Genomic DNA, 12147 nt, shown 5'->3' with positions numbered 1-12147 from the left:
TCTGAATACCAGTGCGAGATGGGGAACTTTGACTCAGATTGACTCCACTGAAATAGCATTCGAACTGTGTGAGCAAGGGAAGTTGCTGCGTTCTGATTGGAGGGTGAACCACAGTCCTGTGTAGGTGGGGGAGGGGGGTCAACTTGTTATATGCAAATTGCGTGCAACTGAATGGCCTGTTTTTCCAGAAGCTTTTGGGTTTTTTTTTTTCTGAACAGATAGCTATACTATATACATTTTCTTCATTAAGGTAAAACCTGGACTGTAAATAAATAAATTATATATATATATAGACACACATATATATACACATACACACTAAAGATATTCATCAATACTGTGGCTTCCTGTATTTATTATTACATTGTAGATATGTCATCGCCAAGTCTTTCCGCACAGTCAATCCTTCAGTCAGGCAGATCGATGCCGAAGTAACCAGCTTGCTAGAAACTACGCTGCTTGATAACAGCGCCACAAACTCGAAAGGTGTACTAACCATGCTTTATCTTACCTAGCTTTATTTACATTACTTCTATTATCAAATCCAACACTACAGCCAAACTGCTGAATTCCATCCTCAACCAGGAATGCTATAGCCACTGACAACAAGAATTAAGAAAATTGATTTAACCCATTTACCACTCCTTTAGACAGACCATGTGAAAGTAGAACCATTCCTTACTTTGAATAACTTCAGAAATATTTGACTACTAGCAACACGTTATGCTTCCAAGTTTTTTTTTTTTTTTAACAATTTAACAGCAAATTACATGGCATTGCTACTCCCCTTTTAGGCAGCAACTCAGTTGCACAAACAGTTGCTTAACATGTATGCCAACAACTGGAAGAGAGTGTCTCAGTTTAATGTGACTCATATGACTGGTCCTGAATATAGGTGAAACACCATCCATGGAAACTGAAATCAAACCATCTCTTTGGATTTCCAGGAGACCCTAGGACACACCTGCTCAGGGTTACGGGTCTGATTGGACACACATAGTGGAGAGCTTTCTCTTGCACCAGATAGTCTAAAGAACAATTAACAATGTAAACATGTCACTGTGGAACATGCAGCGCTGTCATCTTTAACACACACCTCCCCCCAAAAAACAATACGGCAATACCCAATCCCCCTCCTATTATTACAGTTAATTCACACATATTCATACACTAACAGTCATACGTAACGGCACTGGAACTTAAGTGGAAGACTGATGTGAGGTACAGCACATCTTCTCCTGGCGATTGTCCCGTCAAGTTTCAAAATCCTTACAGTACATTCTGTAAATCATCTCATGCCTAAACATGCTGTGCATTAAAATATATATTAAATATATAAGGATACAACCATCCTTACTCCATATATATATATCTATATTATATTATAATATATATATATATATATATATATATATATATATATATATTATATTAATCTCTTGGAGAGGCTTCATGCACCGAGGATTTATTTCTTGAAATCCCAAAACAGTTTCTACAAATCAAGTATTCAAAGTGGTGGGATTAAGAAGTGGCTCATTGACCCCACCGACAACATCACCAGTAGACGAAGTAGGTGTGTGCGAGTGACAGCGGGAGCACAATGTGGAAATGTAGAAGTTCGGAGCACTCCCGTTTGTAAGGAGCATGACAAAGCTGCAGCTCAGTGGCTGGAGTGCCGAGTTGTGGATTGGAAGACACTGAGCAGAGGTGTTTAAAACACCTGTCTGCAGGTAGGAAGTTAATAACCTCAAGTAGTGCGACTCCTGCCAGTGGTTCAAGAGTCTACATTAAACATAGATGGATTCTATCTGTCCTTGTGTGTTTCTTCAGGTTAGCGTTTAGTGTCTGCGGAATGTGCCGGAGTCATCAATCCTTCGCTCAGCCCCCCAGATTGAGAGGCACTGGGATGGGGGTGGGGTCTCTTGTCCTGTTCACTGATGTCCATCTCTGTGAGCACACAGAAACAGATGAGCTGAGTGACTCGGGTCAGGGCCGCTGTCGGGAGGGAAACACAAAGAAAGACACTGAAACCCAGTCCATGCACACCTGTATTAGAAAGAAGCATTTCAAACAGTTTGCACGATCTGGATGTTAAGAAATCATTTAACAGAACAGTTCTTAGAAGCAGGGTTGACTGTACGCTGGCAAACAGCAGCTACACTTTGTCCACTTTTTTTTTTTATTTCAGACACGTAACATTTTGTACAGTAAACGCAACAGAAATTAGGATTGAGGCAGATGTGCAAACTACTAAATTACCTCAAAAGGCAAATCTTTTTTTTTTTTTTTTTTTTTCAAAATGTTCCAGCATGATTAGTAAACAACCTAACTTACTTAAAATGCCTTGAATTATATACCTGTGTTTATTTCTAGTTAATAATAAATAAAACAAATACCTTAGTGTCATTTTAATGACTGGTCCTCTGATATGAAAACATTCAACAGGCCAGAACTTGTAACATTTTACTTCTGGCAAATTTGGCCAATTGATAAATCACTTGCAGCTGAAAATCGAAAGTGAGGGGACAACCCAAGTGGGATTTTGGAAGTTACAACTACCTACAAATATCTTAAAATACTGCGGTCTGTTTTAAAAACGGGAAATTACTGTTAAGATCTGCTTTAAGTTTCTTGCATTTCTCTGCCCAGTTTCCCTTTTTGGAAGTCTTGGTACATTAATTACAGATGCTTCTCCATTTCCACTGACCCCCCCCCACCCCCTTACACAGAGTTGCAATGCTCAGCTCACCACCCTGCTCGTGTGACACAGCTTGATAAGCAGGAGCTCTGTGCGGAGAGCCGGAAGGGCACCTACCCAGCAGCTTTCTGATGCAGGGCGGGCGCTTGGACTCGGGCAGGTGGATTCCCAGCAGGTAGACGGGCACCCCCGAGAGGGCGATGGCGATCCCGATGAAGGAGCTGAGGGTGTCGCTGTAGAGTGGCACCGCCACCAGGAAGACAGAGCACAGGCAGAACACAATGGGGAAGAACAGGCTCAGCTGCAGGGAGAGACAACAATGATGAAAGCATGCAGCGGCTGGCCCGCTTTTATTGCCCGACTTATTTTTCCCTCAAGCAAACACACATGTGAATGTATAGCTCTCATTATGCAGACTTTGTATTAACAATGCTAAACTCCACGTGGTCATAGATCGTCACTAACGTGAAAGTCGGATTAAAAGCTTTATCTTAAAGCAACGTTTAATAAAAAGTACTAGAGCAAGCCGTGATCCGCTTACAACACGTTCTTCAGTAGTTTCCTCGTTTGTCAGGGCATACCAAACTATGCTATACATGCACAGGGTGGTTTTGTTTAAGGCTGCACAGATAGTGCTCCAACCTTGAGTGGTCTGTATCTGTCAGGCTCCTTCCAGCGCAGGTAGATCTGTCCGGCTATCGACAGCCCCACGAAGAACCAGTAACTGAAGCTGTAGTAGTTAATGAGCTGGAAGACATCCTCCACAGCCAGGTATATCAGGGCCATGGCACACTGTGAAGACATCAAGCAAATTACAACCAGAGAGGAACTTCTTTCCATTCGCCACTGTAACTGGACCACAGAACACTTCAGACAGGAACTGTAATTCAAATCAACTGATTTGTATCCCAATAGGTCAGTTGCAGATTGCAGGTTATACATGCATATAGATCTGGAGGGATGGGGAGGGTCAGGACTGGGCACACTCACATTGAAAAGCAGCGCGGGGATGGGAGTGAAGCGCTCCACGTGGATCATGGACAGGGCGTCTGGGAGATGGCCTTCACGTGACCCCACGAAAAACAGCCTGCCAGCAAGGAACAACAAGAAGACATCAATTTCATATCAACCTGCCTCCTCATCCATGCTTTGCACATGTAAAAAAAAAAAAGGTGATGGGTGGGGGAGACGTCACTGACGGCAGACCTCACACACAGGCGCTGGCTGGGGAGAAGAGGGACCCACCTGGAGGCAGCGATGATGGATGCGTTCAACCCCCCATAGCAGGAGAGGGCCACAGCGATGGGGATGGACCACCTCATCACACCCAGGGTCTGGTCAGCAAAGGTCTGAGGAAAAAGGGGAAAAGGAGCTTTACTGTGCTTTACTTCAAATACTGTGCATAGACAGAGTGGCCCCACTCAAATTGCACATACCAATGCAGTTAAATACTGCTTTACCATTAAAATGAAAATTAGGAGAAACACACGTTATGTTGGAATTCACTAAGTTTTTGTTCCAGAGCATAGGTTATTAAGAAACAAAATTAGCAGGGAAGTAGCAGGGTTGCCACGCCTTTCATTTCTGTACAAAAACAAACAAAACAGAAAAATGGGGATGTAAACTTGCCACTTGAGCAACATAACTCTGGATTTAAATAAGCAGCCTTCTCACCACGGCGACCGCATCACTTGCGAGGACGGCGTTTATGTCCAGCACTGCGTAGTAGGCCACGTTCGTCAGGATGTAAATGACAGTCACCACCGGCATGGAGATCGCGATGGACAGGGGCAGGTTCCTGAGCAGGGAAAGAAAAGCCTTAAAAAAAAGAAATCAGAAAAACTCCAGGACTACGGAACTGAGAGGCTGGGATTAAGCGTGTGCAGAGCGAGGACATCTCAGCTCGGAGAGCTGGCAGGGTCAGTGTTGAGAAAGGAATCGTCTTGAATCTGAGTGGCCAGGGATTTCAGAGGTCGAAAAACTTTTACATTTTTAGCAGTCGTGCTTTATAAATGAGATACGATGACCGAAATTTGCTTGGATCACTTGTTTTTACTGAGCACTTAAATGTTAAATCACTGAGTAAATGCCTCAACATATTTCTATTTAAATTTCTCAAGTTCACCCCAAGCCTTGGAGTGTTAAGCGGGAAACATCTTTCCAATCTTGGAGAGCATGGACAATGGAAAGGTCTATGCTAGGTGATATTCCTCACTTCATTTCACTGCATAGAGACAGACAGACAGACAGACTCAACAATACATCCAGACAGGCCTCGGCACAGTACCTCTCAGGGTTCTTGATCTCCTCTGTGACAAAGTTGAGAGTGTCCCAGCCGGAGTAAGAGAAGAGAGCAGAGTAGAGGGCCAGGGCGATGTCCCCGGGGTTCCAGGACGAGCCTTCGAAGGAGGACTCGAAGTGCTGTGTGTTCCCTGCCCAGAGGAGACAACCGCTGGGGTCAGCACCACTGGGCACTCCAGCCCTTCCACCTCAATATTTCAACACAGTCTCACTACCACCCACACACACACTATCCACTTCACCAAAACCAAACCCTAAAAAGTAGACTGTTAAATAAAGCCAATTGTAAATGTGTCCGGTTATTAGTAGTACCCAGTCTGTGCAGCGAGCAGCAACAACCTGTTCTGCAAGCACTTGCCATTCCTCACCAAGTGCATTTTTAAAATTGTAAAATGCGAGAAAGTGAAAATTCAGTTTTGCAGGCTAACAACCCTAAATGGAGTGACGAGGAGGGAGTTTGCACTTACCCTGGCACAGCTTGACGAGGCCTGTGACAATGATGACAATCAGCGCGATCACCTTGGCGTAGGTGAACACGTCCTGAACTCTCGTGCCCCATTTCACGTAGGCAGAGTTGATGAAGGTTAACAGACCTGCAAAGGCAGAGAGTAACAGTGGAATAGCAGAGCTTCACTAACCAGCGTATTCTCCTTTCACACTCATCCGTATATTACCATGTAGAAACAGTGCACTGTATTAACACGCGGCACACCGAAACATGTCAATCATGACAACGTTTTAGTTTTCTTTACTGCGCCCTAAAACTATTTAGTCCAGTTTAGTTCTACTGTCTCAATTTAAAATCAACGTTAAATGGCTGTTGGGGAAGCTTATTACAATGAAAACGGCTAATCTGACCGGTCAAACAGGTTTGTACAGCTGCTGTGTTATTGAGGTTGTGAGAGAAAGCTAATATCCACTCATAAATGTACATTTGCAGACATTCTAAGAACACTTCAATCCTGCGGAAGATATGTTGCAATACTGCTAGTGCTGTGGGGACATATGCTATCCAGAGGCAATATTCACACACAGCAAAACATTCTTGATCGCAGTATTCACCAGTGTGTTAGGGTGGATGAATTAAAGGTTTTTAAACATTCCACATAAACTGCTGTTTGCCATTTAAACATTTTCACTGAAAAAGTAGGCTTGATTTTGTTTTTTAATATTTTACTTTGAAGGTCTTTTGACATCGACTTCTTCACCGCATGGGTTTATAATGGATCGATATACTGTAGAATAAATATCTGAAATCAATGCAACGTTTTTGTTTACTAAAAAAACTGACATTTTTTTATTCTGTCGACCCTTTAAAAGTTAGACCTGAAACCTACTCTAAAAACATCTGTGCCTTTCCCAGTAGGGGGTGCTGTGGAAGAGGGTACCCCATGCCAAGCAAAGTAGGACTTTGGTACAACTGTGCTTGGCAGTCATTTGCAGGGAGCCTGGTATTACAGTGATTGTCTGTGCGGTATTCCTGAAGCAAGCAATTAGCCTCATTAAGTTGACACAGTGAGTCAAACAGAGACTCAAAACCGGAGAGGGTTAGAGAATGTTTATGCAATCAAACAATCTTCTTTTTGCTCTTACACATTTATAAAAAAATCGCTCTCATGTTACTTTTCTACTGCAGTATTTAATCATAGCTGTGTCTGTGTGTGCGTGCATGTGTGGTCCCTAGTCTCTTCCAGGTTTTACGAGATGCATCACGCGTGCCAGGGCTGATGGTCAAGTTACGGGTAATTCATAGTCACAGGGTTCAGAGAGTTCAAGTTTTGCGTCCCTCTGCAGCACGCAGGCAGTAGGGACAGGTCTAAAGCTGAAACTGGAGAGGTACAATCTGGGACATGGGTCAGACTCGTCTAATTTCTAAAATAGGAACAGCATGTACACAACACAGAACAGCAGGACCGGTACTGGAAGCACACCCTGTGCTGTAAGTGAGAGGGGTAACGGGCAGAACACCGGAAGAGTTACACAGCCTTGGCAATGATAAAGGAATTAGCCAAAAATAACTGGTTAACTTTCTCTTAGGTTTCTTAGAAGCGTTGCCTAAGAATACATAGAATAACCTTATACTGTGTATTGTTCATGTTCTGTTTTGAAAATAAATGAAAAAACTGAAGGACATGTTTCATGCAAGCTGATTTAGCAGTATTGCCACGATATAGAACTGAAAACCTACCAGCTGATGTAATTTCACAGTGCAAATCCACCTACCTTACCTGCTCACAGCAAGCATCTCTACACACAAAAAGACAGCACATCAAGCCGAGGGACACAGCACAATTCTACACAGGCAGAGGCAGCTGGGGTACTCACAGATGCAGGCGGATGCGATGAGTCTGGATGCCAAGTAGGGTGGCTCGCAGGTGGGGAAGAGAGGCTGCACCAGGTAGTTGGCGAAGGTGATGGCAATGACAGCCTGGCTGGTGGGCTCGATGATGAGCAGCGAGGTCCACAGCCTGATGAAGGCGATAAAGCCCCCGAAGGACTCCAGGATGTAAGCGTAGCTGGCCCCGGACTTGGTGATGGTGGTGCCCAGCTCAGCGTAGCACAGCGCCCCCACCACAGAGAACATGCCCCCGATCACCCAGATCACCAGGGACAGCCCATAGGAGCCGCTGTAGATCAGAACCCCCTTCGGAGACACAAAGATCCCAGAGCCAATCATGTTGCCCACGATGAGACTGACCCCATTCAGGAGAGAGATCTCCTTCTTCAGCTGCATGGTCTCCTGGCCACCTTGTTGCTGCTGCAGCGATGCCTCTCCATTCAAGTGCTTGCTTGCTTCACGTGCCCCCAAACTACCACTGGCAATGCCGTCGGACGCTTCGGCTTGTCTCTCCCCGGCCGCCATCTTCAATTCTTCCTCCTACTCCTCCTCCAATCAAGTCTGTCTGAAAGAGCATTTCATGACAATCTGTTACACTGATAAATTGTTAATGTCAAACTCTAATACAAAGGTTAGATCAGGTTTGATCGTCAAAACCTCTTGTGCTAGCCAGCGGCCTGCTTGGCGACACATCCCATGTAGCTCATATTACATTTTCACAGCACAGCCTTTCAGTTGATTATTATTAATGTTTTCATATGTTCCTGCTGATGTTTATCATTTTATCATTCTCGGAATTAAGCAATAATTCTGACTAACATAAACGCTGATTGTAGATAAATTCTGTTTGGCATGTCTGAACCAAATTTTAGGGGTCTTGTATTTTTTTTGTTTATAATGATGTGTGTTGCACTTTTTCAAATTCTAAATTATTCTCATTCTAAACTTTGCAGGCTTTGCCTGATTATTACCCAGAGTTTCTTCCATTTTAATTTACAGAATCAGCTAACCGAACATGCTAATTACCATATGAATGTTTGAAATGGTTTTTCTATCCTGCAGCCTTCTTAGCAAACATTTTTCTGACATCCCTTCAAATATTCCCAGTGTTTTGTGCAATGACCCAGACTCCTGTTTACTCAGAATTAAAATAGAAATCCTTCTGGCAATTGTATTCCTTCTTCTATTGTATATCCTTGTGTGTACTCCACTAGCAGAAATCAGAAAAAAAAACAACATTCAGACCGAGTACTATAATATAGCTTAAAACAACTTTACATTGCATTAATGGACAAATAATTCTTAATTTGGCACAGCGCCAACAGGGAACATGTTTAAGCCTTGAGGTTGTTTTTGTGTTTTTCTCTCCAGTTGCCTCGCCTCTCCTCTACTCCCATGCCTTCATTGGTTCTCAGCAGGCCAGCAACTCTGGAGCTCTCTGTAGTTCTGCATGCTGAGTTTCCATAGGCTCATCCTGACTTAGCCATCCCTATCCTGCTTAGCAACAAGAGCCATGGGTCACAGAAGTAAACTGGTCATCGCCATGGTGATTTGTTATAACCGAAATAGATCAATACCTACCCCCTTGGGACAGTTGGTTTGCCTACCCAAAAATACAGAACTCTTTGTTTAAAGCAACAGCCTTTTTGTTTACAATTAGTCAGCTAAACACCTAGAGACTGGTCTGCTTAGAACATGGTTTTGTATTTAGTTGTATTTTTGTTGTTGTTATCGAGCTAGGGAACCTAATTCATTATAGATTTTTAATGTTTGTGTGTTTGTGTTTAAATCAGAGAAACCAACAGGCTGTATGTGATGATTCTTTCAACATTTATTACACTATTAGCTGGCTGTTTATTCAACTTAATTGAAACAGTCAGTCCTGGGATAACATTCCAACATTTCTGTGAATACTCCTTGTTTTACTGATACAACGTCTGTGGAGAGGAAGGGCTTTTTGACCTGTACTGGCCGACAGTAACAAATCTGTCACCTGAAACCATATGATATGAACGTTATCCGTGTTAGCGGGTTTTGTCCCATACATGTCTAAATATGAAGCCAGTCACATTTATCTATTTACATACTCACATGGCCCCAGAGCAGCTGCAACAAACGGTTAACTTAACTCCCCCAACTCGGACCTAGATTCCAGACTGGACTTTTCACACGCCCTAAAAACACCAGGGTGCAGATGCAATGACACACGATTGGGTGCTTATTCCTGAACAGTGCATTTATGCCATAAAAAAAGAGCAAAAAGTCAAATTGGTAGTTTTATATCTTTCTAAAGTTTACCACAGTATTTCTGCACTTGTCCCCTGGTTATACTTCACATTTACCATAGTTTACCCTGGTTTGCCCCAGTTTAAGAAAAAAAAAAACCCAAAAAAGATTATTACTTATGTTGTCTCTGGTAAAGATAGCACAGCAAGATAGAGTGAATAAAAACAAGCGTTATATTATTTTGATATCTGAAAAAATAGCATTGTATAACTTTGATACTTTATAGTTAAATGTGTGCTAGGTGTACAGTACTGGGCTTGCTGTACTTCGCTGTAGGCAACATTTTAATGACTCACGATTGTCAAAGAAGCTCATTTGGGGGTTGGCTGAAAATGATCATGCACAAAATGAAGTACAAAAAAGCCCCCCCTCCTCACAGCAACACAAACAACCTCATTCCTACCAGCCTCCCGTCTCTTTCTTTGTCGAGCATTTCTTCTCGTTTATTCTTTGTTATTTTGAAAAACAAAAACACCGCTATCAAAAAGAAAACAAACAAACAAACCGTTTCTCCTCAGGTGGCAAACACACAAAACCCAACAAAGTTAACACTTTACTCTAGTCAACACCTTTTTTTTAACCCCCTTTTGAAACGCTGATTAGAAGTAACGACTAATAATAATAATAATAATAATAATAATAATAATAATAATAATAATAATAAGTAGCGGCAGCTTACTGGTAAAATTGAACCGTTTATTTGCTTATAATTATGTGCTAAATTAAAATGAGGGTCATTTTTAAATTACATAAACGCTGTACAACAATGTAGCGCTAATGTGTGCACAGTGTATACACAATACACAAACACGCCGGTACAACTGTATAATATTAATAAGATACCTGATACGCTGTCGAGGTATATCTCTGTTAAAATGTGAATTTAATTTAAATGCAGCCAACTATTCAGCTATAGCTTTAGAAAAACAAATTTTCATCTGTTTTGCTGCAGCCACATAGCGAAATTTAACACAATTATCGCCAGCCTCTACAGAATAGGATTCAACCGTTATAGGTATTCAGCATTAGTTCTTTTTTTATTATTATTAAAAAAAAAACGAAACAACAAAAAAATATTTTTCTCTTCTGTTATCATTTTTAATTCTGTTACAAAACACTAAACATATATATTTTCGACAATACCCCATTTGGGATATAGAATATAGAAACCTTACTTCTCTGGGATTTCCACTACACAGTAGCCCCGCGGTCTGTTTACACCTCCTTCCAAGAGCCAAGCCTTGCAATCTCACTGCCCCTCTGCACTCACGCAGATTCAGGTAGCTTGCATCAGGCAACCAGCCAAATACGATCACATGGTACCGGCTTCTGGAACTCTGTCACATGACGGCCGCATCAGAGGCTGACAATTTCGTCAATCCTATAGTGTTTCTGGCTTTTGCAGCAGGTTTTCCTGCTAAAAGCACAATTCACTCTGTGTGTGTGTGTGTGTATATATATAGTATTCTAGTATTTATTTTGTTTATTTAGGGTGTCCTGGGGGAAAAAAAGTCATCCCACAATTTCTGATTCGCCTCGTTTTGTATTTTCTGTACAAATTATATATATATATATATATATATATATATATAATATATATATATATATATTATATATCTATATGTGTGTGTGTGTGTGTGTGTGTGTGTGTGTGTGTGTGTGTATATATATATATATAAAAAATAAAGGTCAGATGTTTAAACAGAAAATAGTCTCCATCTAAAACCCACCTCCAATTATAATATTATGTCAAATGCTCTTGTTTATGTAGCCTAAATACACCTGTCACCCTCAGTAACACAGCAGTGGCCTTTCTAATACAACATATCGGCTCTGTTGGTATTATAGCAGTGGTCTTGTGAATACTCCAAGTTAACAAGCGATGTTAAAGTTCTGCCAGTAATCCCCGCAACATCATACACATAACCTGTATTTATAGGGTTTTAACGAACAACACTTAGATGGGATTAAATAACAGTGGTCACTATGATTGCTGCAGCAGACCTGCATGATTGTCATTGAACAAAACCACGAAAACCAAACCTAGCCTACTTGCCCTCGAGCAGAATCAAATTACACAGCAAAGCCGGATTATTTGTGTTATAATGTTATGGTGTTTGCATGACTGAGAAACAGCACTTACAATGGACAGGACCACACCTAACTTTTTTTTTTTAATGATAGCAAACAATAACATATCTGTTCATGTTTCCCATAATCAGTGCTGGGCTGCAGAGAGGGCAATAGAGTGGTTTAGCTGGGGGAGGGGGGAGTCCTATAGCCTGTACTTAAGTACACCAAAGACTGAGTCAGATGGAGAGGCTGCCATTTAATGAACAAAGAATTTAAGTCCAGACCTTGTAGCTAATATCGCATACAGACTATTTTATAATTATTTCCATTACTTGATCAGTTTCCCAAAAATTCCCCAATTGCAGCGAGACACACACAGTTTCTCATGCGCACGTGTTTTTCTGAGCATGCATAGGGTTTGCAGTACGGCTGCTGCAGAATTCCATGGGAG

At 41.8% G+C, this 12147-nt stretch overlaps 1 protein-coding gene across 4 annotated transcripts; it reads right to left on the bottom strand.

Annotated features, from left to right (window-relative positions):
• Positions 1–1412: 1412 nt before the first annotated feature.
• Positions 1413–10913, bottom strand: LOC121325585 (Y+L amino acid transporter 2). 4 transcript variants are annotated; one of them, XM_041268334.1, is made up of 12 exons: positions 10799–10913; positions 10027–10100; positions 9429–9511; positions 7325–7902; positions 5467–5592; positions 4986–5130; positions 4373–4496; positions 3944–4047; positions 3689–3785; positions 3341–3490; positions 2816–2999; positions 1413–1995 (listed from the first exon to the last, which is right to left on the bottom strand). In XM_041268334.1, the coding sequence occupies exons 4-12, from the start codon at positions 7860–7862 to the stop codon at positions 1832–1834; spliced, it is 1632 nt and encodes a 543-aa protein (XP_041124268.1). In that variant the 5' UTR covers positions 7863–7902; positions 9429–9511; positions 10027–10100; positions 10799–10913; the 3' UTR covers positions 1413–1831. The 4 variants fall into 4 exon arrangements, with proteins under 4 accessions (XP_041124268.1, XP_041124269.1, XP_041124270.1 ...); XM_041268335.1 differs by lacking the exon at positions 10027–10100; XM_041268336.1 differs by lacking the exons at positions 9429–9511; positions 10027–10100 and adding an exon at positions 8364–8547.
• Between the last annotated feature and the right edge of the window lie 1234 nt (positions 10914–12147).

This window comes from Polyodon spathula, chromosome 13, assembly GCF_017654505.1.
Source record: "Polyodon spathula isolate WHYD16114869_AA chromosome 13, ASM1765450v1, whole genome shotgun sequence".
Lineage (NCBI taxonomy): Eukaryota > Metazoa > Chordata > Actinopteri > Acipenseriformes > Polyodontidae > Polyodon > Polyodon spathula.
This window is presented reverse-complemented; position numbering and strand designations above follow the sequence as displayed.